The 26555-nt window shown below is 37.6% G+C and overlaps 1 protein-coding gene across 4 annotated transcripts; it reads left to right on the plus strand.

The window, feature by feature from the left end:
* Positions 1–3689: 3689 nt before the first annotated feature.
* PCF11 (PCF11 cleavage and polyadenylation factor subunit) lies at positions 3690–26216 on the plus strand. 4 transcript variants are annotated; one of them, XM_025894179.2, is made up of 16 exons: positions 3690–4191; positions 7875–8000; positions 9906–10094; positions 10422–10616; positions 11743–12860; positions 13240–13420; positions 13529–14012; positions 14556–16120; positions 16781–16880; positions 20823–20942; positions 21436–21541; positions 23097–23280; positions 23765–23920; positions 24169–24261; positions 24777–24812; positions 25691–26216. In XM_025894179.2, exons 1-16 carry the CDS (start codon positions 4000–4002, stop codon positions 25904–25906), a joined length of 5061 nt encoding a protein of 1686 aa, XP_025749964.1. In that variant the 5' UTR covers positions 3690–3999; the 3' UTR covers positions 25907–26216. The 4 variants fall into 4 exon arrangements, with proteins under 4 accessions (XP_025749964.1, XP_025749965.1, XP_025749966.1 ...); XM_025894180.2 differs by having other exon boundaries at positions 21439–21541; XM_025894181.2 differs by having other exon boundaries at positions 13529–13619.
* Positions 26217–26555: the final 339 nt, after the last annotated feature.

Consider the following 26555-nt stretch of genomic DNA (forward strand, 5'->3'; position numbering starts at 1 on the left):
TAACTGACTGTTATGGGTAAGGCTTCTGGTCAACAGTAGTCTATTAGTAGTTAAGTATATGGGGAGTTAAAGTTATATGTAGATTTTCCTGCATGCCGGTGGTGGGTGCCCCAACCCCCACCCCCGCCCCCGTGTTGCTCACAGGTCAACTGTGTGTGTGTGTGTGTGTGTACATATATATGTATAAATGTAGATATTATTCCTGCATATTATTTACACACACTGGATTCACATATTAAAGGGGAAATTCCACCTACTGGCAGTGCTAATTAATTATTTACATCAGAAGAGTAGTTGATTGCCTAGAACAGAGGTTATTTTGGGAGGAATTAACTCCTCTTGTAAACATTCTGTGAGCCAATGGAGGAGTATAGTTATTTTCCTCAAAAAAATGGAAAGGCTTCATATTTTGTGGAAACACAATAATTAGTGGGTTTGATTTTTGAAAATAGCTCTGGTATACCCACTATTTCCTTGTCAGATGCAGTACTTTTTCATATTATTCCATGAGATTATAATTGGACTATAAACTTCATTAAGGCCAGGCTAAGGGCCTACCATGTTCACCACTGCACCTAGCATAGAGAGAGCAGATAACTGGGGCTTAAGGTTGGTGCAAAGAGTGCATTAGTTGCATACCTTGATGAAAGAATTGGCACTGAAATTATCATGGGAGAAGTTTGTATTTATTCATTTGTATATTTAAAAATACTGATTATCTAATCTGTGGTCTGTCCTGAGGATACCAAAAAAAAAAAAAAAATTCCTGGGGCATCTGGCTGGCTTAGTTGGTAGAGCATGTAACTCTTGATCGCTGGTTGTGTGTTCGAGCCCCACATTGGGCATAGTGCTTACTTAAAAATAAACAAACAAAAAAGATTCTTGTCGTAGTTTAGCACGATTTGAAAAAGATTGCTACAGCACTTGAGTTTTCCCTGTCTTTTGAGGGTACACAGATTTGATTTAAATGCCAAGCATATATTTTTTATTCTGTGCATTGGGTGAGGGATACAATAGAAGTCAAATAAGAGCTTTGAAAACTTTTTTAACTTTTTATTTTATTTAATTAATTTATTTTTTAAAGATTTTATTTACTTATTTGACAGAGAGAGAGAGTGAGAGAGCACAGCAGGGGGAATGGCAGGGAGAGGAAGAGGGAGAAGCAGGCTCCCCACTGAGCAGAGAGCCCCTTGCCTGGCTTGATCCCAGGACCCAGGGATCATGACCTGAGCAGAAGGCAGAGGCTTAACTGACTGAGCCACCCAGGCCCCCCTTTATTTTATTTTTTTTAAAGATTTATTTATTGGGGCACCTGGGTGGCTGAGGCATTTAAGCCTCTGATTTTTGGTTTCAGCTCAGGTCCTGATCACATGGGTTGTGAGATCCAGCCCTGTGTTGGTTGGGCTCCTCGCTTAGCTGGAGTCTGTTTTGATATTCTCTCCCTCTGCCTGTTCCCCCACTTGTGTGCATGCACTCTCTCTCTCAAATAAATAAAATCTTAAAAATATATAAAGATTTATTTATTTGAGAGAGATAGTGTGAGCCCACACAAGCAGGAGGGAGGGTCAGAGGGAGAGGGAGAGAGAATTCTCAAACTGACTCCCCACTGAGCACAGAGCCAGAGGAAGGGCTGGATCTAGGGGCCCCGAGATCATGACCTGAGCTTAAGTCAAGAGTTTGGGTACTTAACTGGCTGAGCCACCCAGGCACCCCTGAAAACTTTTTTTTGAAGCACACTTGGTTGTTAACAGGTTAGGCAGATAGATTTTATAACTCAAAGTTTAGTAACTAAATTCACCTTTAAAATTACAAGGAAAACTGGGCACCGGGGTGGCTCGTCGTTAAGGGTCTGCCTTTGGCTCAGGTCATGATCCCAGTGTTCCAGGACTGAGCCCAACCCTGGGCTCCCTGCTCAGCAGGGGAGCCTGCTTCTCCCTCTACCACGCTGCTTGTGCTCCCTCTCTCACTGTCTCTGTCAAATAAATAAATAAAATCTTTAAAAAAAATTACAAGTAAAACTATTGGAGGACTATTTTACCCCATTTCCCTCCAGAAAACAAGAACTTTGGAAGTTCCTTTATTTTAACATGTCTGTTAGTCTAAATATAGCCACAAACACTCAGTTAGGCGGCTCACTCTTGATCTCAGCTCAGGTCTTAATACCAGGGTGGTGAGTTCAGGCCCCTGGGCTCTACGCTGGCTGCGCTGGAGCCTACTTAAATAAATAAATGAATAAATAAATAAATATCACTACTAACAATGGTATGAAATTACTGAAATCAATAAAACCTATTCAACAATATTTCTTAGCTTCAAATGAGAAAAGACAAGCTCTCTTCCCCAGGTTTTACTTCTCATTCATATGAGATATCACGTGCAAGCACAATATCATGTCAAACAAGCTTGTACATTTTAAGTATGTGCAGTTTACAGTATATCATACCTCAATAAAGCTGCTTTAAAAAACTCAAACCCGAACAAAAATAAGACATGAAAATGTTACTTTATGTGGGACAAATAAAGGAATTCATTTATTAAGAGCGGTTTCTACTGGGGAACAAAGTATCTCTGCAGAACCTAGTAGTCAAAGGAGAACAATCGTGAAGCAAATTTTATGTAATTAATACCTCTTTTTTAGACTACATTTAGGTTACCATCTAGTCAATAAAAAAAAAAACGCACCCTTTTAGTTTACTGTGCTATAATGAAGCTCCACGGCATAACTATTTGAATACTTTGTATTTCGAGAGCATCATCACCAGCCTCCAAATAGGATTTCAGAAGTCTGGGAAAAGACTCTAGCGAGTAAAACGTGTATTTTTTTCCTTCGTGCCCCAAATAGCGTTTTCTTAGGCTGTTTCGAAGTGAGAACTGAGAGAGAAGCTATCAGGCTCGAGGCTGGATGTGGCCCTTGTGAGACACCCTTCCTACAGATCTGAGTAGGCTCCCCCAGATCTCCAAATCCCTAGGGAAAAGCCTTTCGCACACAACCTCTAAATAAAAGCATTTTCCTGGGGATTCGACTCAAGAAGGCCGGCCTAGGTGTTTTTGTTTGAAGATGTGGGAAGCACCGTGCTGGAGTCCATCTCCAGCGACTCATCCCCAGGTCTGGGATAAATTCAGCATCTCACTCCGGGTCTCAGTTCCGGGAGGGACAATCTGCCCCGCAGCTGGACCCTCCCTGGCTCTCGGGAGCACCTGAATCGCGAGCTGCGAGGCGGGATGAGGAGGGCCAAAAGCCTTCGTTCCCCTCAGCCCTCCCTCCCCGGCCCCAGCCGCCGGGGCAGGCGGGAGGGAGGATGATTGACGGAACCGCTCAGTGGCTAGGGGATTGCGGAGGGAGGGACGAACAGGGGGAACGGCGGAGCTTTCCCCTTAAACTGGTTGGGTTGGGCCTCGGGAACAGCCTCCCCCAAGCCTATTGGCCTCTCTGAACGGGTTGTTATGGTAACAAGTGACCGAACAGTCCCTTATGAATCGGCCAATGAGAGGGGCCGTCTTTTTTACCGCACCTCTGAACAGGAGGTGTTGCGAAAGCCCGGGTAGGGCCCGTAGAAGAAGGCGGTTCCAGGACGTCCTGCGGAAGGGACGAAGGCGGGGCTTGTGACGTTGCTGGCCTAGCCAATCACGCCTGGTTTTTTCAACGGCCCCGCCCTTTTACCGCACATTTCCCCTCCCCTTGCTCATTTCGCACGACGCAGCGGTTGAGAACACAGACATTTTCGGAGCTGGAGCCGCCACTGCCGCCGCCATTTTGTGTCTGTGGAGAAAGAAGCTTCTGTGGCGGCTGGAAGTGGACGGAGATCACCCCTGAGACGGCGGCGTTTCATACCCGAGGTTCCCCCTGTGTCGTCCCCCAACCCCCCTCCGCGGTCAGCATGTGGTGAAGCCGGAGCCGCGAGAGACCCGGGGAGAGGAAGAGGAGTCGGAAGGGAGGCGGGGTGTCGAGAGCGGCTTCAGCTTCAGCTGCGGCGGACCTCGGAGGGGGGCCGCGGCGCAATGTCAGAGCAGACGCCGGCCGAGGCCGGTACTGCGGGGGCCCGGGAGGACGCCTGTCGGGATTATCAATCATCACTCGAAGACCTGACCTTCAATAGCAAACCGCACATCAATATGCTGACCATTCTAGCCGAGGAGAACCTGCCCTTCGCCAAGGAGATCGTCTCTCTCATCGAGGCCCAAACCGCCAAGGTTTTTATACACCCCGCAGCCTCCTATTCTTCTAATACTCCCTGATTTTAGTGTCAGCCTCATCCCAGGTCTCGCTTCCATCCAAAGGGGGACAGTGTTCCTCCTCTCCAACCCTCCACCTCCAACTCAGGCTCGGTCTTTGGCCCAGGCTTCGAGCGTGGGCCTCTCTTGTGGGGGAGGGAGTGGGGAGGATAAAGGGTGGAGTCCCACTTCCGCTTACCAACTCCCTATTTAGGCCACCGCATTGTATATCCCGAACACACGCTTTGAATAGAGCCCTTTGGGGAGGGGGAGACTTAAAAGGCAGTTTGTGGTGTGGGGAAGTAAGAGTTAAAGCCATTTTAACCCCCGGGAGGGTGGGGAGCGGTGGTTCTCCCATTCCCAGCCCTCCCCCCACCCCCCGTACCCTTTTGGGTAATTGTGCTCTGTGGGTTGGAAGGAGGTGAAGGGGGACCTGGGAGCGAGCTGTTGGGGGGTGGGAATAGGGAATTGGCCCCGAGTGGAGCAGCCGCCTGTTAGGAGCCCAACATGGCGCCTGAAAAGCACATGATGCGAAAGGGAAGAGAGGAGAATCCATTCCCTGCCAGCCAGGCAGCTGCTCACACCCGTCAGCCCCGTTTTGGGGTGGGGGCGGCTAGATAAAACTTTTATTCTCCTATCGGAGGGTCTAATTTGCCCCAAAATACGGGAAATTGGGGGTGAGGGTGGGGTTTGGTTGGGGGGAGGAGATCTTATCCAACCTGTAGGTGGAGAACTGATCCAGTGGGTAACACGTACTTGGAGTTTTTTTTTGAAAAGTTCAGTCCCTCCTCCTCTTCCTTTTCTCTTTTTTTCCTCCCTTCCCTGATAGTGAAGACGTGCTTTTCTTCACCCCTTGACAGAAGTGGTCCTCTGCCACCCTTTATTTCCCTGTAGTCCTCCTCTTCTGTGGATTCATGTGGGAGCGATATGTCATTTAAGTTACTGTTAAACTTAGTTATCGTAATGAGTTTTAATAGCTTCCCAGTATTACGTTCTTGTTTTTCAAGCTTGTACTTATGGTTTAGTTTTTTCTAGTTGTTAGTGATTGAAATTAACAGGATGAGCCTCCTTTTAGCAGAGTGAACCCCTTTTAAAAGGCCACTTTAACAACAACCACCAATATATTGTTTAGAGGCGGTTTCTGTCTAGTGTACAACTGAGTGGTCTGACTCTAATAAATGGTTTTGAAATGTGTGACTGGTATTATAAAATTTGTGAATAAAACATATAAAATATGTACTTGTCTTTTTTATTTACCTTTGTAAGGTGTAGAATCTGTTTCCAAGACTTATTTTTATCTACGTGGTTGTGTGTTTTAAACAAAAGTCTTTAAGTGACTTGGGTTCATTCTTTAGGTTCCATCCACTCTTTTGGGTAAATCTGTTCACAAGATACACGGTTTCAGGTGGTCCTTTCATACCTTAATTTAAAGAGGACAAAAAGTAAAGGTTTTTTGTTTTGTTTTGTTTTTAAGGGCCCAACAAGTTTGTCATTCTCAGTCTGACAGCTAAAATCCAAGTCTTCATTCACCTTTTCCTGTGAATGTCTGTGAAACAGCTATTGTTTTTTTAAAGTATGAGACTTAAAAAGGAAGCATTCCTCATACTCAACATCCTTTTTATTGATACCACAAACATGTTGGACGTGAAAACTTAGTTTTTGCCTTGTTGAAGGCTTAACTTGACATTGAATGCCTTTTTTAAAAAACAAAACCATTTTTTTGATAACATTGATTTTAAAAAATCTAGTATTTTTGGGATTACTAATATTCCACAGAGCCTAATATTTAGCAGTTCAGGTTGTCACTCAACAGTTTCCTTGCTGGTTTTTAATGGATCCGGAAGACCTTCGAGAAGTGAAAACTAAATGCTGACTATAGTGATCACATTAAAATTTGTATTTGTGTATGGCTACACGAGTGGTGAAAATAGATGGACTATTTGCTGATAAAAGCTGAAAATTTTTTTGGCACACGTTTCCTGGTTATTTTTGGAAAGCCAGGTTGAGGAAAAGATGTAAAAGTCACTGGGGAAATAATCAGGGTTGGGGTTGAGGGTGAGGGGAGGGATTGTCTGTCATTTGGTAGCAAACTGGCTTGGTTTTGTGTTTTCTGGAGGTGAATGTTTGTGTCCTTATTCTCTAGCGTCTCAGCATTACTAAACTTAAGGATTCACACCTAATTTGACTCCTCCCATGAGGCAGTAGTAGTGAAAAAATATTACATACGGGATTCACTTGTACAATAAAAAATTAGCCTACTGAACAGATTTTGGTTTAAAAGAGAGCCTGTCTTCATAAGTACAACAATGACTAAAATGGTGTAAAACATGACATGGTAAGATAAAGACACAGCAATAAAGCATTTGACATGTTGGTATTTACTAGTTTACCCACATGCAGTGGCCTTGTGAACCCTTTTATTAGAAAGGACCGTAAAAGAAATTTTTCATACAAAGCTATTCAAAGGTTTCCTTGGCCAACTTTGGTTGTAAAGGTGTTATCAGAAGCAAGAGCACTTCCACACACTTGTATGGGCAATTGGTTTTGTGAAATAATGGCATTGTGTACTGCAGAACTGTGAGCCTACCCTAGCTACAGGTAGCTATGGGTAAGTGTTCAGGGTTAAGATTCCGATACACATGGGCTGGGTAAATGGGGATGATTTTTTTGTTTTTGTTTCTAAATCATGGGTGCTCCTGTGGAGTCGGAGTTAACACTTAGTTTATATGGTGTGTCTTAATGCTCCTCAAGTCTGTGAACCTGCTGTGCTTTCTGGAAACTTGATGTACATTCTAAAAGCCAGTGGTGGGTAGGCATTGCAGTTGAACTGGGGCAACATTGCTTTGCTTTGGAAAGGGCTACCTGTATGAGCATCACCACACTGGCGTTGCACAAATTTAGAAACCCTGGTTTGTGCATGTCAGAGGAAAAATATTTCGACGGAGAGTCCATGCTGTGAAGAAAATCTTCAGGACAAATCCTGGTTTCCAGAGTCAAGTTCGACCTGATTTACATGACTCAGCAGCTGCTCCATCCAGTTTTTCTTGTATCAGTAACAACTTGCACCTTCCTGCATGTTCATGTGCAAGTTTAAGAGTGTTTTTTGCCATTAACTTCATATGTGAAGTGTACTTAATTTCTTTGTTCATTGGATTATAAAGAAGTAATCCTAATGATTTTACAGGTAACAAAAGTGTCATAGACTTTTAACATATAAAATATGCCTATGGAAATTAGGGTTTCTGCCAGAAGTCTGGAAACTTCCTTGAGTCTAGGCACACTATAATAAGTTAATGTCACAAAACTTACACTTGGGTTACAGAAAATACCCCTACCACCCCGTGGTCACTTAAAACACAGGTCTTTTGTTTTGTTTCTTTACCATATGAACCTGAAATTCCATTGAGCGTTAAATGAATGTATTAAAGGTTACAGTTTTTCTTGTAGTTCTGAGCTTATTTTATATGCTCAACTAAAGATCATTGTAAGAGATGAGAACTTGGTTGAACATTTAAGTTTCATAAAGGTTAATTCAAAAGTATTTAGTGTCAACAAAAATAGAAGTCTGTATTGTAGGTTTGAAACCTCACTTTTAAAAGTAATTCTATGGTATGGTGACAATTCATTATACTAAACTTCTCAGTTTCTTTTTATCACTTCAGGCTCCTTCCTCAGAGAAGCTTCCTGTTATGTACCTTATGGATTCTATCGTGAAAAACGTTGGAAGAGAGTATCTCACTGCCTTTACTAAAAATCTAGTTGCAACATTTATTTGTGTGTTTGAAAAGGTATATATGCATTTAGAAACATTTGAATTTTTTTAAAAAAATGTGTTCCTGATTAAATAAATACTTGTCTTTGTGTTGGGTTTTCTTGGGTGGTGAAATGTTTTATTCTCTTGGATCTTTATCAAGTACCATGCTAAAGTTAGTATTTTATGTTAGATTTTTAGAGCAGATTTTAGGGGTTTTACATTATCCGTTCAAGAATAGATGGGTTTGCTTTTAGAATTTGTTTTGTTTTTAATTGAGTTTGTTCATTTGATTGAAGATCTGTTCCATCACTAGGACGTGGGCAAAAAGATCTGAAGCTGTCAAAGAGTACTTCAAATTTCATTGTTTAGGTTTTTGGTGTTAGGATGTTGACTATTCCTATCTGAAAAAGAAAAGCATAATCTTCCAGTGTCTCAACCTGTGATTGGTGCCTGAAACTTTTGTGATTTTTTTTTTTCTTGAAATGTTTCCTCTTGTTACTTTGTTCAAGTGTGTTTTATGTGAATGTTCTAGGTATGTGTGAATGGTGGGCCAGTTAATTGCTTTAGGTTATTTTTGATATAATTTTAACCCCCACTTAGTGTTTAGAAGAAAGGCTTGTTAGTTTCTATACCTAGAGATTGCAAATTCCTTCCATAACATTGTATCTGGTATTTTGGTTAATAGAGTATTATGTTGAGGAAGACAAGGGATTTGCTGGAGTAATCCTCTTCCTGGAAGGCTTTATCTTTCACACGAGCAAAAGGACATTTATAAGCAGTTTAGTTTTAAATATTGTTTCCTAACAAAAAATTGGTAGTTCTTTTATTAGCTGCATTTGTGTTTGGAGAAATCTTACAGTTGTCAGACTTGGAGAATTGGGATTATTTTGAAAGAACTATTACGGGATTTTACTTGTTTGTTAGAACAAAATGTGTAGCTGCTACTTGGAGTAATTTTTTTTCTTCTAAGTTCCTAAAAAAAAATACTGTTAGTATATTGCAGAAGAAATTTGGAAAGCTGTATTTCAAATTGTATTAAGGAACTTGTTAATTAATAGTATATTGTAGACCTTGGCTAAATACTGCTTACCTGAAGCTGTAGTCTGAGGAGAAGCCGACTTCGTATTAAAGAAGTTGGGGAGCTAAACCAGCCTCTCGGTTTCAGTTTCATTAATGTTCAAATTTAGTTGGGTGTTTGGTTAGAATACCTTTTACTGAATCTAATAGGGCCTTGACACTGCATTTGATGAAAATGGCTTTATAGTAAGTATAATTCTTTAAAGACTCGAATATTGTCAAGGCTTTATCCTAAAGTTAAAATTCTAACTCAGTTTCCCCAAGTACTAGGTTTCTCTGATAGCTAGTTTTTGAATATTGTTATTCCCATCAGCAGCATGAGCAGATAAATTATATAAAACTGAAGCTCCTCAGTGGGTAAGATTTTTGTGAATTTCAATTTTTAAGGTGCCTTTCACACCACAAATAACTCATTCATATCTGCGAACCAAATTGTATTGCAGAAAATTGGTTAGTGAGATAGTTTTGTTTTAATAAAATTTAAGCCATCAGGTGAACTATTTTCTAGTTGTTCTACACTTTTGTTCGGAGTAAGAGTAACATAAGGAATGCTGTATCAAGCCCTAAAATTTGGAAACATTTTGTACCATTAAAAAATACAAAGAACTGCTTAGTTGTTTGCTTTCATACAGGCTAGGGGATAGTGACTAATTTTTCTAATATTTTTTTGAGGGAGAAATTTATTAACTTTATGTTTACAAACAAAATATACCTTTAATAAGTAATTACTATCGTATATGTTTGTGGATGAGTAGTATGTTTGCTGTATTGAGTAGAACAGAGATTTACGTAGCTTTAATACTTAATATTTAAAACATTCTATAGTAACTTAACAAGCCATAGAATTGTTCTGTTGTTCTAGGTGGATGAAAATACTAGAAAAAGTTTATTTAAATTACGTTCCACATGGGATGAAATATTCCCTTTGAAGAAACTTTATGCCCTGGATGTCAGAGTCAATTCGTTAGATCCTGCTTGGCCTATTAAACCTCTGCCCCCCAATGTGAATACATCTAGCATCCATGTGAATCCTAAATTTTTAAATAAATCGGTAAGTTTTAATATGAATTTTATCTAAAATTTCTTGCTAGAAAGAAATCTCAAGAATACCCTGTGCTGAATCCGTTTAGTTAAAAAAAAAAATGTTTTTCCACTCAGGTTCACAGTGCATTTAAGAATACATTCTCCTTTTTTGGGTATCACATAATATACTTCCTTTGGTTTTTAAGTTTTTGAAAAATTTTCTGTGTGCTTATAAACGATTGGCCATTTATGATTATGGATAGTAGTTAAGAAATAAGCTGATAATTTTTAGTTTCCCCTTAGCTTCTTTTTAGCTGTGAAATATATTTTTTTAACCCACTGTTTTTTCTTATAGCCTGAAGAGCCTTCAACACCTGGCACAGTGGTCAGTTCCCCTAGCATCTCCACTCCTCCAATTGTTCCTGATATACAAAAGAATCTTACCCAAGAACAACTAATAAGGCAGCAGTTACTGGCAAAACAAAAACAGTTGTTAGAACTTCAGCAGAAAAAGCTAGAGCTTGAGCTAGAGCAAGCTAAGGCACAACTGGTAAGTAGAGGATATTTGGCATTTTAAATATTTTAAACCTGTCTTCTGATAGAGAAGTAATTATTATTTTGTGTTTGAATTGTATGAGCATGTTATTTTTATTAGTAGTGTATTCTTTTTCTACTTCTATTTTGCAGATTATGGTATGTTAGACCAAATTTTTAATTCCTTATTGTAAAGGTCACTTGAATGTAAACTACACTGTTTTCTTTCAAATACTTTTCTATTAAATTGCCATATTTTAAGATAGCATCTTAGTTTTATTAACATACCATGTGAATTTTAATACGTGTCCCAAGATGGTAGGTGTGTTGTTTTTGCATAATCTTTAATGTTTTATGAGTTTAGGTTTCATGAGTAGAGATCTGGTTCTTAGAAGCCTACAAAAGGGGGTGCCTGGGTGACTCAGTCGTTAAGTGTCTGCCTTTGGCTCAGGTCATAATCCCAGAGTCCTGGGATCAAGCCCCTCATTGGGCTCCCTGCTCAGCAGGAAGCCTGCTTCTCCCTTTCCCACTCCCCCTGCTTGTGTTACTTCTCGCACTGTGTCTCTCTCTGTCAAATAAATAAATAAAATCTTTAAAAAAAAAAAAGAAAAGCCATCACAACACTAAGGAGGGCAGGAAGATTACATATTTCCTTGCATGAATAACCTTTTACTAAGTTATTTTACTTACCACCTGAATTTGAGAGTAAGGAAGTACAGGAAGGCAAAATTTTATAAGTTCATCATCATTGACATTAGGAAGATCTAAATTTTGACCTAAAATTTAGCTGGAATGACTCTTGACACTTGTGCACTTGGAGTGCAGTGATTTATTTAGCAGTTTCTTAGTAGAAGTCTGGCTAGGAATACTGAATAATTAAGAAGATGGAGAATTTTTTTTTTCATTCTACTTAAAGATTATATTATAAAAACCCTAGAGTAAGTAAAGGACTAGTAAGAAATAAGAAGTCCCATAATCTCTTCTTTTCATTTTAATCTCTACTTGAACACTAGAAGTATACAGTGTAAATGTAGTATTGAATGGATTTATTGAATAAACATTACATTCTTTAGTTTTTGATTTCCTGACAAATAATCTGCATGTTTTATGTATTAACATGAACATTTATTTTTGTATTTCAGGCAGTTTCTCTTAGTGTTCAGCAGGAGACATCCAACTTAGGTCCTGGATCTGCACCATCCAAATTACATGTTCCACAAATTCCCCCTATGGCAGTTAAACCTCCCCATCAGGTTCCTGTGCAACCTGAGAAAAGCCGTCCAGGTCCATCCTTACAAATTCAGGATTTGAAAGGAACTAATCGGGATCCCCGTCTTAATAGGATGAGTCAACATTCTTCACATGGAAAAGATCAGAGTCACAGGAAAGAATTCCTAATGAACACATTGAACCAATCTGATACTAAGACAAGTAAAACTGTACCCTCTGAAAAACTAAATTCATCCAAGCAAGAGAAAAGTAAATCAGGTGAAAAAATAACCAAGAAAGAACTTGACCAATTAGATTCTAAATCTAAATCTAAATCTAAATCACCATCACCTTTGAAAAACAAATTATCCCACACAAAGGACCCGAAAAATCAAGAATCTGAAAGTGCAAGGGTGTCTGATATGAGCAAGCGAGATCCAAGGTTAAAGAAACATCTTCAGGATAAGACTGATAGCAAAGATGATGATGTAAAAGAGAAGAGAAAAACTGCAGAAAAAAAGGATAAAGATGAGCACATGAAATCATCTGAACACAGATTGGTTGGAAGTAGAAATAAAATCATCAATGGCATTGTACAAAAGCAGGATACAATAACGGAAGAATCAGAAAAACAAGGGACAAAACCAGGGAGATCAAGTACTAGAAAGCGATCAAGATCGAGATCACCCAAGTCTCGGTCACCAATTATACATTCTCCGAAGAGAAGAGATAGGCGGTCACCCAAACGAAGGCAAAGGAGTATGTCTCCAACCTCGACACCCAAAGCTGGAAAGATTCGGCAATCAGGAGTTAAGCAGTCACACATGGAAGAGTTTACTCTACCCTCCAGGGAAGAGCGGAATGCTAAGAGAAGTAATAAACAAGATATTCGAGATCCAAGGAGATTAAAAAAGACTGAAGAGGAACGACCACAAGAAGCTGCAAATCAGCATTCTATGAAGTCAGGCACTGAACCAAAGGAGAATGTAGAAAATTGGCAAAGTTCCAAGTCTACCAAAAGATGGAAATCTGGTTGGGAAGAAAATAAAAGGTAGGATGTTAATATTTTTAATCAAGTAAAATAAATTGTACCTTTTAAAATAGAGTGATATTTAAAAGTTGGGTAATACTTACTGGATGCTATAGTTAGTACTTAATTTTTCCATTTATTTCTTAACTCTGTGGGTGAAATACCATTATTCCTGTTTTACAGATAATGAAACTGAAGTTTAGAAAGGTTAATCTACATAAAGCTGCACATCTAGGACATGCAAGAATTAGAATTCATGTTTGATTTTTCCTGACTTCAGATTTTGCGCTCTTAATCATTTAGTAAACTTTTATAGTTAAATAATTTGTTTAACCAGATCCTTTGGTTAAAAAAATTTAAAAATTTTTTATGAAGTAACATACTGCTTTTATGGTTTCAGCTTACAACAGGGTGATGAACATAGTAAATCTCCTCATCTAAGGCATAGGGAGAGCTGGTCAAGCACTAAAGGAATCTTGTCACCTCGAGCCCCAAAGCAGCAGCATCGATTAAGTGTAGATGCCAACCTTCAGATTCCTAAAGAGTTAACTCTTGCAAGCAAAAGAGAATTACTTCAAAAGGTAGTTAACTATGATCACATGTAGTCGTTACTCTCTTTTGTCTAAGTTTTTTTTGTAAGTACTTTTTATATTTAAAATATCTGATTTCCTTTTATCACCCCTACACAGACGAGTGAACGTTTAGCATCTGGTGAAATTACACAGGATGAGTTCCTTGTTGTTGTGCATCAAATTCGACAGCTATTTCAGTATCAAGAAGGTAAACATAGATGCAATGTACGGGATAGTCCTACAGAAGAAAATAAAGGTGGATTAAAAAAGAAACCTCTCTTATCTGATGCTGAATTAACCTACTATGAACATAAAGCAAAACTGAAAAGGACACAGGTTCAGCATTCATTTCCAAGACTTGATCTCTTAGATCCTGATATTTTTGACTACCCTTTGACTGATGCCTTGTTGTCTGGAATAGAATGTGAGCCATCCAAAAGTAAACATGCAAGTAGGAATAGTGGAGCACAGTTTGACAGAAAAGAACAATTTAGTGAAAGAGCAAGACGTCTTTCTCCTATATCTGGGAGTCGTACTTATGCTGAGAATCTTTCACCCCATGAGGGCCGGAGAAGACATGACGAGCAAGTCTCTGCTAAAGGTAGAAAAAGTTAAATCAGATTATCCCTATTGAATCACACAGCAGTGAAGGGAAAATGAACAAGCTAAGTGGGGATGGATTTTTGTGACTGTTCAGACTACCTTTTATTTGTTTTGTTTCATTTTTTCCCCTCAAAGGGAAGGGAAGGGAGCTAATATTTACTAGGCCACTCTATGTGTTAGGTACTTTACTTAGGTTCTTTATATATGTAATCTGATTTAATCCTCACAACAACCCAATTAAATATATATTATCCCATTTTATAGTAGGAATCAAGACCAGAGAGGTTAAGTAACTTGCTCTCAAAGTCAAATAATTAGTTGACAGAATGGGAATTTTTTTTTTTTTAAACCCAGGTGTGTCTGACTCTAGCGGGCGTCCTCTTACCTGCTGCTTGATTATGCTGTCTTTTCCTTCCCCTGTAATGAAGTGAGATAGTTTTGGTTATTTTTGGCTAAACATTTACATGAAAATAGAAGATTGAAGATATTTTGATAAAAATTCAGATTCAGGGAAAGTAACTTTTTTTTTCCTTTTTAAAAGGTGTACGAGAAGAGCAGAGATCACCATTCAATGATCGTTTTCCACTTAAGCGACCTAGATATGAAGATTCAGATAAACCATTTGTAGATAGCCCAGCATCAAGATTTGCCGGCCTTGATACAAATCAGCGACTTACAGCTTTAGCTGAAGATAGACCATTATTTGATGGACCTAGTAGGCCATCAGTAACAAGAGATGGCCCAACCAAGATGATTTTTGAAGGACCTAATAAATTAAGCCCTAGAATTGATGGACCTCCTACACCAGGTTCTCTTCGGTTTGATGGGTCACCAGGACAAATGGGGGGAGGTGGCCCTTTGAGATTTGAAGGACCACAAGGTCAGTTAGGAGGTGGGTGTCCTTTGAGATTTGAAGGTCCTCCAGGACCAGTAGGGACACCTCTGCGGTTTGAGGGGCCAATTGGTCAAGCAGGAGGAGGTGGTTTTCGGTTTGAAGGTTCCCCTGGTCTGAGGTTTGAGGGATCTGCAGGTGGTTTGAGATTTGAAGGACCAGGGGGCCAGCCTGTGGGTGGTCTCAGGTTTGAGGGACATCGGGGTCAACCTGTGGGTGGTCTAAGGTTTGAGGGACCTCATGGTCAGCCTGTGGGTGGACTTAGATTTGATAATCCCCGAGGTCAGCCTGTCGGTGGACTTAGATTTGAAGGGGGTCATGGTCCATCAGGGGCTGCAATTAGGTTTGATGGACCTCATGGTCAGCCAGCAGGTGGGATCAGATTTGAGGGCCCTTTGCTACAGCAGGGAGTTGGAATGAGGTTTGAGGGCCCCCATGGTCAGTCAGTAGCTGGTTTGAGGTTTGAAGGACAACATAATCAACTTGGTGGGAACCTTAGGTTTGAGGGTCCACATGGTCAACCAGGGGTTGGGATCAGGTTTGAAGGACCGTTAGTCCAACAAGGAGGTGGAATGAGGTTTGAGGGTCCTTCTGTGCCAGGAGGTGGCCTGAGAATTGAAGGGCCTCTGGGTCAAGGTGGTCCAAGATTTGAAGGTTGTCATGCTTTAAGGTTTGATGGGCAGCCAGGTCAGCCATCACTCTTGCCAAGATTTGATGGACTGCATGGGCAGCCAGGTCCTAGATTTGAAAGAACTGGTCAGCCAGGCCCACAGAGATTTGATGGACCACCTGGACAGCAGGTACAACCAAGATTTGATGGTGTACCTCAAAGATTTGATGGTCCACAACACCAGCAAGCATCAAGGTTTGATATTCCTCTTGGTCTTCAAAGCACACGATTTGACAATCATCCTTCACAGAGGCTTGAATCAGTATCTTTCAATCAGACTGGTCCATACAATGATCCACCTGGCAATGCTTTTAATGCCCCATCCCAAGGACTACAGTTCCAAAGACATGAACAAATGTTTGATTCACCTCAAGGACCAAATTTTAATGGACCACATGGCCCTGGAAACCAGAGCTTCTCCAGTCCCCTTAACAGAGCTTCTGGACACTATTTTGATGAAAAGAATCTTCAGAGTTCCCAATTTGGAAACTTCGGCAATTTACCTGCTCCAATAACAGTAGGAAATATTCAGGCATCTCAACAGGTAAGTCTGCTGCAGTTACTCTAGAGTGATGTTATGCGGATATGAACTGTTTTCAATATTTCTGGATATTTACATAGCAACATACAGAAGTCCCACTTCACTCTGGACAACAAATACAATATTTGTACGTCTGTACAGTAGTTTGTCTTTTACAATCTACTTTGCAATGCAGAGTATGATGTCCAAGCAGAATGATCAAAAGAATTTATAGATTAATTAAAGCAAGCTTTTGATATCTGCGGGAAAGAGGTTAGGAGTTCTGGCCTCAGCTTTGCTATTAACTAGCTGTTACGATTGTGTACAGGTCACATTTCTGGGCATCAGTTCTATTTGTAAAATAAGGGAAAGCACTAGTAAAGGGATTTGTGTAAGGTCACACAGCTTGTTGGCTACCTTAAGTTTGCATAGTATCTTAAACTTTTCTAAGAAGCTTCACATTCATTCTCAATTCCTTATGCTATGAAATGGGTAAGGGAAGGTATTATTTTTCCTTTTTTGTAGAAAGTCTAGAAATGAAGCAACCCAGTCAAGTTACACTTGTAAATTTTTATTATAGAAACGAGGCCTTATGATATCTTCAGTATTTTTATATGTTTAGATTGTTAAAGTTTTAGTTAAAATATAGAAAGGATGTTCTTAAAACCAAGGTTTCTCTTAAAGGTTCTTACTGGTGTTGCTCAGCCAGTAGCATTTGGCCAAGGACAACAGTTTTTGCCAGTTCATCCACAAAATCCTGGAACATTTGTTCAGAATCCTTCAGGTATGTACTTTCTGAACTTTGTGTTTTTTCGAACAAATATTGTTTTGTTGAGTAGCTACTTTGTCAATTTTATGAAATGACAATTTTCAGAGGGCATATATAATTTAGAGAAATTTAAGCTGGCTGGAATTTTTTGTTCTCTTTCTGAGTTTACATTGTTTATGTATATTCACACTGATCCTGTTTACAACTAGAGGTGGTTAACCAGGATTTTGTAGACCATAAAAAGAGAAGGGAGAAGTTTGGGGGGTGGGGTAGGAGGGTGACATTTGTATTGAGGTCAAATGAAATAAATGATAAACCTCAGAAATCTCAATTATTTGATATTTTGAGGTTTTGTGTGTGTGTGTGTATGTGATGATCCAGTAAACATTAAGTGAATACTGGGGATATTGCCTTATAAAGTTGATTAATTCATATGTCTTTATGGGCTCTCAAATAATAATTGTACACGATATGTTAAAAAAAAAAGAAGTAGAAATGGGGCATCTGGCTGGCTCAGTCGGTAGAGCATGTGACTCTTGATCCAGAGGTCGTGAGTTCAAGCTCCACATTGGGCCTAGAGCTTACTTAAAAATAAAACAAAAAGTAGAAAAAAGCTGTGACTCCCTAGCCAGGTCCCCTAATAAGCTCTTTTGTTACTATGGGGTGAGGCATAACAGTATTGCTATGGATATAATAACAATATTGGATAAGAGAGCTTTAAAAGTGAATTTTAGTTTCAATATAAGAAAAATGGGAAGTATATAAATTACGGTGATTTATAAAACAACTGCAAAGTTTTAGTGTACTGAAAACTAGCCCAGCCAAATTGTAGCGGTACTTGCTTTATTTCTGAATCAGTAAAACAGACGTTTTCAGAAACATGCTCTAGCATGGCACTATTTAACTTATAAATTTAGGGAGTTTTCCAAAACTTATGAAGTAACTAGGGAAGTCCTAGTCAAGCTCTAGTTTATGCTTTAGTTCTTAAACTGTGGCATCGCAAGAATTCATTCAATTGATTTGAAAGTTTTTTAAAAAACTTTCTGGATTGACAATTAGGATTAATTAATTTTTTTTAAATGTTTTTTTGTTGTCACTATAATGAAAAGGGAAGTAAAGAATTGGGATCTAAAATCAGACCAGGGTCTTAGAAGCTATACTTTACTACTATTTTTTTTTTTTAAAGATTTTTTATTAATTATTTGACAGAGAGATACAGCGAGAGAGGGAACACCAACAGGGGGAGTGGGAGAGGGAGAAGCAGGCTCCCCGCAGAGCAGGGAGCCCAATGCGGGGCATGATCCCACCCTGGGATCATGACCGGAGCCGAAAGCAGACGCTTAAGAACTGAGCCACCCAGGCGCCCCTATACTTTCCTACTTTATAGGTGGGCAGGATATAAGCAAATATCCTCTCTGTGATTCAACTGCTTCCTCTGTAGTCAGGAGACAATAAAGTCAGTATTTGCCTGGGAATTTTTTTTTAAGAGATTCAAATAAGGTAGTATATGCAAAAGTACTTTGTAACTTCTGCTGTATTAATATGTTTTCCTTTAGAACTCAAGTTTTTCTTGTTGAGTAGAGGCTTTGTTGTGTTGGGGTTGGTGGCATGAGATAGTGTGCAAAAATTGCAAATTTTTTTCCTTTTTGTAGGAGATAAAAAGGCTGCAAATTTTCTTTTTGTGTTTGTAACCTTGGGGTGCATGTGTATACATACAGGGCATAGACACGTCACAGGAAATCACATGTTTTTCTTCTAGGTTGGAGGTATTGAGATGTTAGATATGCCTTCCTTCTTCAAGTTGTTCTTACTATTAAAGAGATGTGAAAAGTATTCATTGTTCTATATTCAGCTTCTCTTAAAGTTTCTTCTCTAAAATGAAAGTAAAAACACCTCTTCCTTAGTAGTAAATAGACTTATATGTTCATTTATTCATTCATTTGTTTATTTTTTAAAAAAAGATTTGAGAGAGAGAGCAGGGGGAGGGGCAGAGGGAATCAATCTCAAGCAGACTCTCTGCTGAGCCCGACCCTGAAATCCCAACCCGAGCTGAAATCAGTAGTTGGAAGCCCAACTGACTGAGTCACCAGGCACCCCATGTTCATTTGTTTATTTAAACATATTGATCATTTGCTGTATGCCAGGCATTGTGCTGGGATGATACTTATTTATAGTGTAGCAGGATTTATTGACTTTTTTTTTTTAAGATTTTATTTATTGGGCACCTGGGTGGCTCAGTTGGTTAAGCGACTGCCTTCAGCTCAGGTCATGATCCTGGAGTCCCAGGATCGAGTCCCGCATCGGGCTCCCTGCTGGGCGGGGAGTCTGCTGCTCCCTCTGACCCTCCCCCGTCTCATGTGCTCGCTCTCTCTCTCATTCTCTCTCTCTCTCAAATAAATCTTTAAAAAAGAGATTTATTTATTTGAGAGAGAGAGAGAGTGAGGAGAGGGGGAGAGGGGCAGAGGGATAAGCACACTCCCCACTGAGCATGGAGCCTGACCTGGGGCTTGATCCCAGGACCCTGAGATCATGACCTGAGCCAAAGGCAGATGCTTAACTGACTGAGCTACCCAAGTGCCCCACTATTGACCTTTTTTTAAACAGTAAACACTATATTTAATTCCAAACCCCTCATTGCCTTACAAATAATTAATTTATTTAATCCTAATAACAACCTTAGGCAAGAACAGTTATTATTACCCTTTTGTAAAACTGAGGCACAATAATAAGCAACCTGGTCATGTCACACAACTAGAAAGTGGAATTTCTAGTTAGAATCCCTGGTGTCTGGTTCCATAGTTCATGCCCTTCATCACTAAACTTGGCTGCCTGCAGACTTGTGGATAGCTAGTTACAACTCTGAAACATATATAGCTAATTCTAATAAAATACAAATGTTTATAGTGTGTGAAATGCTGTTGTAACTGACTCTTGAGGCTAATTTATTCATATATTCAGACATTTCATTTCAACAGATATTAATCTACCTCTGTACAAGGGGCTAAGTGTAGAGTATGCGGTGGTTATGTGTATTGTGGATGCAAACTGAATTTTCTCCCTTTAAGAGCAGTTTGTAGTAGTTCAGAACTTTTTTCTAGAGGTATTGGGAGGTGCATAATAGTGACATACAGATACATTAAAGTACTGTGTTTGCAGTTGATTTAAAGAATAGTAATTATTAGATTAGTGCTTAGCAAAATATGTAAGACTGATTTGCCTCACCAATGAGCTTTAAAGAGAAGACTTATCCTTGTCGCATTTAGTCAAATTATTGAAGCTTTAATAACCGTGACACCTGTTCAGCAGTAGTCTGGGCTGCTTTGCAATTGTAGTACTTCAGCAAAGGTCAGAGGGGCAGGTATACTCTGAGCCACATGGCTCATCTTCGTTCCCCTGGGTAGTCATGGGAGGAGGATAGGGGGCAGGAATACTTTCACTTAGGCTTTGGGTTATTTTTTTTCCCTCCTGGAAATGTGCTGAGAGATAGCAATCTATTCATCTGTACAAAACTATCTTTCCCAGTGTGGTTAGAAGATGAGAAATAGAAAATTAGAAAGGTGGAAGTTGGGTCTAGAGGTGGTGCTGCATTAAGTCGAAGGGAGCATGAGACTTTCTGTTCTGTGTATTCTGCTTTTCTTTGGCATGGATTTAATTATGCAAAAGTAGGTAATTTTTTTTTTAAGATAATACATACAAAGTACTTATAAATACTTACAAAGTATCAGTGTTTTCAGTGTTAGCTTTTAGTATTTATCCTAGAATATATTTTTAAGAGATGATGACTTGCTAACCTAAATGAAAACTTCATTTTAGGAGCTTCTGAGATAATTACACTCATCCTTAACAAGATTTTTTCAAACTTATTGTTAATAAGGCATCTTGAAGAAAACTTTAAAAAATGCTTAGTATCATATGCATCTTTAAGTTCTTTCAATTAAGAGTGTTATTTTTTTGAAGGAGCTCTTCCTAAGGCATATCCTGATAATCATCTCAGTCAGGTGGATGTAAATGAATTATTTTCAAAACTGCTAAAAACAGGAATTCTCAAATTGTCTCAGCCTGATTCAGCTACAACACGTAAGTATGGTTCTGTACTTCACTATACAAAATTTCACTAAGTTATAAAGATGTATGTATAATATGCTGATACAAGTTATAAAAGTTCTTGCAATAAGAACTTTTTATTTTTTTCTGAAAATCAAATAAAATTGGTTTATAATGAAATTCTTCAAAAATTTTCTAAGATGGCACTAATACCTTTATAGTGCACATTGTTTCAATTAACATTCCTGCAAATGTCATGTGCAGATTCTTCACTAGGTATTCTTCATTAATTTAGCTTTTTAAAATAATTTGAATATTGATGAAATAAAATTTCATGAAAATTGACTTTTAAGAAATCATACCTAGTATTGCTTATCAAAATAAAGAATTGTATTCATTTTCTTGGCCAGTAAATACAATGAATAGACAAGATGGGATTCTCTATGCTTACAATACACAATAGTGTTCCCCTATAATAAGAATGCTTAGAGAATGGTATTGAGAAAATTTTTTTTTTTACTTGAAGAAGTGAATGAAGTTGCTGCTCAGCCTCCCCCTGAAGAGGAGGAGGATCAAAATGAAGATCAAGATGTTCCAGATCTTACTAATTTTACAGTTGAAGAATTGAAACAGTATGTAATCTGATTTTCTTATTTTCCAAGATAAAAAGGACAGTGACTTTAATTAAACAGTGGATATTATTATTAGTGCTATTCATTTTACCCCTCTTATTGTTTATAAAATTTAGGAAACAGGTTTTTTTTTAAACCAGTTTTAAGTTTTTAAATTCTCTTTTAAAATATGTCTGCTGCACAAGTATTTAGGCCAAAAGGTGTTCTCTAAATTACTATTTTTTACTATCTGTGTTTGGTACAGTAAATATGGGGAATTAAAATATTAGCTATTGATAATCATGTCTTCCTTTTATATCTTCATTTCTCTTTAATCATTATATTTTCTTTATTTGATAGTCTTGTGCTTTTGAAGGTATGAAAATGAGATTTTTATAGTCTAGTATTTAAATTTTTAAAAAATCTATTTTCATTTCCTAAGTAATACATGTTCATTGTAGAGCATTAGAAAATTCTGAGATGCCTGGCTAGCTCAGTCTGTAGAATATGCAACTCTTGATCTCAGGGTCAAGAAAATAAAATTAACCTACAACCTACATTTCTCACTTATAACCAATCATTTAACATTTGGTGCATATTTTTTCCCAATATTCTATTGCCTGTATCACTCATATAAAAATACTTAAAAAAAAAAGTGCTTTATGGACTCATTATATCCTCATGGGTACTTTATAAAAATACAGGCACCTAGTGGTTATACCTTTTAAAATAAAGTTTTTTTCCAAAGTAATTCACATAATTAAAGTTTTATAACGAAAGGCTTACAATAAAGGCTTATAATAAAAGATGGCATCCTTTCTTCTGGTACTAGTCTTCACCCAGAATCATTTTTTAACCATTTTTAACTCTTTAGTTATGGTTCCTTACATTTATTTCTCTATTTCTTAAAAGATACATATTTTTCTGATTTGTCACATTTCTTGATTTATCACATTTAGACACTCTCTTGACTTCTTGAAAATGAAGATTGAGCTAGCTCTTTTATTGTTTTACCAACTCTTCCTCATGTAGTTATAAAACCATTTTTTATCAAATCATAATTCAGTATTAACAGTTAATAACTGCCATCTTTGTTCAGTTAGTTGGTCTGTATACCTATTTCTTTCCAAATAGGGAGCCCAGAATTTTAAGGATTGATGCTGACCTCAGTTTGCCATTAGTCTAATTTTTCTTTTTAGTAATCTGTACTATCATTATTTCTTCTGTACTACATTGACCTTTCTTTAGATGAGGGGTGGGGCAGTTAGCAGATGATCATTCCCATTTTTAGCTAGAAAGGAAGTAACTGCACCAGTCCTATCAATAAGAGGATAGACTCCCATGTTCTAAAATTCAGTTATTTTAAAGAGGGTTAATGACACACTATTAGAGAATAATACTGATCTTTGGGGTATTGTTTCAGCCGGCTTTTGGCTGAAACATTATTTTGTAACATAATAATGACTTCACCATTATTAAAATATGGAAAACTGAAATATTTGTAACTGTCTTTTTTTTAAAGGCCATTTAGCCATGTTATCAAAACTAAAGATGATTTCTGTGTTTTTCAAAATAGACGTTATGATAGTGTTATAAATCGACTGTACACTGGTATTCAGTGTTACTCCTGTGGAATGAGGTTTACAACATCACAGACAGATGTATACGCAGATCACTTGGACTGGCATTATCGGCAAAATAGAACTGAAAAAGATGTTAGCAGAAAAGTCACTCATAGACGTTGGTACTACAGTTTAACGGTAAGTAATCAGTATACCTCCAAACCATCTTTTAACCTTTAAATCACATCGTTCTATAAGTGTATTAGTTTAAAAAATTGCTGGGAGGTATTTCATGAATTTTCTGAATAGAATTTGACCCCTAGAATATAAAAGGTATCTTTAAATAAATTTGAAGAGTATATGTTTCTTCTAACTCTAAAATTCTAATTTTTCTGTGACTTTTTTTGGTAAAAAAAATTGTATGTGAAATTTATCTTGTTTAGATCAGTAGTTGTAATTCTAGAGGTAATGGAAAATGAACATTAAGATCTTAATTTTTCAGTAGTTGCTTTATGTAGTCTATTAGTTATGGGGGTCATAGAGAAAGTATAATTTAAAAAAACAGTATTAAAGTATTTTGTGGACAAATGTACCCTTATCTTTCAATGGCATTATATTAAAGATAAGCTGTAAAAGTTTAGAAACAAATGAAAATATTCTTTTTAAATCAACTCCTTTTAAGGACTGGATAGAATTTGAGGAAATAGCTGATTTAGAAGAACGTGCAAAGAGCCAGTTTTTTGAAAAGGTGCACGAAGAAGTCGTGCTCAAGACTCAGGAGGCTGCTAAAGAAAAGGAGTTCCAAAGTGTACCTGCCGGACCAGCTGGAGCAGTTGAGGTAAGAGAAGAATATTAAATTTTCTACCTCTGGTAATGTCCCTGACTTCCTTATCAGTGACCAACAACAGTGAAATGTTAACTATTTTTGCAGGGAAGGATGCAAAATCCTTAGAACTTGTTTTGTATCTGTACTATATATTGAACCTCCAGATAACTCTTAAATTCCTTCTACCTTAATTGTTTATTTATATTTCTCATGTGATTGAATGTGTTCTGTAAATTTCATTTTATATGATTCTATTTTAGAGTTGTGAAATCTGTCAAGAACAGTTTGAACAATACTGGGATGAAGAAGAGGAGGAATGGCATTTAAAAAATGCTATTAGAGTAGATGGAAAGGTAATTTTCAGTTCTTTATAAAAGTGTTAAGATTCTATTTTTTTGTAGGGGGTAACTTGCCACTTTGAAAGAAAAATATTTTTGTTTTTTGATTTTTATAAGAAAGGTGTTGGACTTTGATAGTGTTTGGGTTGGAAGGTGTCTTAGCCATCAACTGGTTCTATACTTATAAGAGGTTACATAACTAGTAAATGATAAAACCCAGACTGGGTCTTCTAAATCTAGTTAGTCTTCTTTCTGCCTAACCACACTATTTTGATTTTGAATTTATATTTAATTGTAAAAAACTGTTACTGTCTTCAGAGTATACCATGTTATCTACTTAAGTGTATAAACCAAGTTTAAGGAGAAATTGGGATGAAATTTTTTTAATCCACATTTGTGACAAAGTGGTTTTTGTTACCTTTTCAAAGATAGCTATTTTCTGGTGTAAATTTAAAAAGAAAATCATATCAGAATAGTCTGTTAGAAATGAATATACATGTGAATACCTACTTTTTTTCTTTTTGCTTCAGATTTATCATCCATCATGTTATGAAGATTATCAGAATGTAAGTTCTTTTTGGTTACTCTTTGTTCTCATTTACATGAATAAATTTTATTTTTTTTTGCATCAGAGCAATATTGTTAGTTTAACCTTATTGATGTATGTAGCTGTTTTGTGTTTTGATATATCATTTACGTTGTTCACCAAATATTTGTGCTAGATTGATGGGATCTGATTTAAATTTTGAAATTTCTGTATTCCTTGCATTCTATTAACTTGAGTCTTGATGTCTTTTACTAGAGCAGTAGGCCAAGAGAAATGTGAGAAACTGAAGATAGGGATCATGATGGGCACAGGTTTCTAGAGTTATGGATAGCACTTACTGCCTTTTTTTTTTTTAAAGCCATATAACATAGGAATAATTTTTAAATGATCACAAGTGAAATCTGAAAGACATGTCTGTTGACCTTAGAAGTTCACATTTTCATATTTGAGAGTAACCATTTTTTTTTTAAACCAAACAACACACTGGTTCAGGAGGCAGTTTGGAAGATTTATTTAGGTCATTGAAAGAGTAAACTTTCTAGGACGTTTTGATGGTTTGTGAGGTCAGAGTATTTGAAATTAGGATAGTCAAAAATTCGAGTATGTGTAGTGGTTACCATCTCTGTGGGGTTAACTATAGAGATATGTCTAATCAACTTCTTTTGGCCTTAAATTGGTTACTGCTTTTCTTGGCTTAGATCATTGCTGAATACATATTAAATGCTCAGTATACCTTTTATTTGGCTGCTTTCATGGCTTTTTATGGGGAAGCAGGTATTTCCGTTGCATTTGGTATATGTATATTTTTTTGCCCATACAAGGGGTCTAAAACTAAATGTCATTTAATGTGATACTTTTCAACTTCAGTCAGAACTTACAGAGCTTTTCATTTTGTAGACATCTTCATTTGATTGTACACCATCTCCCAGCAAGACACCAGTTGAAAACCCTTTGAACATTATGTTGAACATTGTCAAAAACGAATTGCAAGAACCCTGTGAAAGTCCCAAAGTTAAGGAAGAACGAATTGATACCCCACCAGCTTGTACAGAGGAAAGCATAGCAACACCCACTGAAATTAAAACAGAAAATGATACAGTCGAGTCAGTTTAAATAAAATGAGAAAGGTATGTTTTTCTTTTTAAAAAAAAGCTGCTGTTGGATATAGAAGGTGAAGAATTTTTTATGTATATATAGACATATATCTATATAAATTGTCTAGCTGAGGCAGGGCCTTCAGCTATCATTTGGTTAATAAATACATTTTAGTATTTGCATTTCCTACTGCCTGCACAGATTCAGGTGCTTGTTGTGTGAAAGTTCTGTAGATGTGTGCAAATTTAACAAAATGAAATTGTATGTGTAAAAATGTACGATTTTCACTTGTGAAACTGTAAATTATAAATAAAAAATATTTTTGCTATCCATGGAGTGTAATATTTATGCACACCATCAAATAAAGACAGTGTTTCTGTACTTTTTATTGGGTGAAAATGGAATTAAACAGCAACCTCAACGTAAGATTTTTTTTCTAGTAGCTTCCCACGATTAAAGAAGCAAATTCTGGTTAGTTTTATCCTTCAAAAGAGGGGTGTGAGAGAGCACTGCAGGACTTTTCTCAAATAGAAAAGCCAGATTTGAAAAAATTTTAAAAACGAAATAGGACTTTGCATATATATCTCTCTAGCTATAGAGAACCATCCAGATGTCCATTTTTGAAAAATATCTAATGAAGCAACTTTTATTGAACTTGGACACTGAT

Source organism: Callorhinus ursinus, unplaced genomic scaffold (genome assembly GCF_003265705.2).
Source record: "Callorhinus ursinus isolate GAN/ISIS: 27379988/994484 unplaced genomic scaffold, GSC_fseal_2.0 scaffold35, whole genome shotgun sequence".
Lineage (NCBI taxonomy): Eukaryota > Metazoa > Chordata > Mammalia > Carnivora > Otariidae > Callorhinus > Callorhinus ursinus.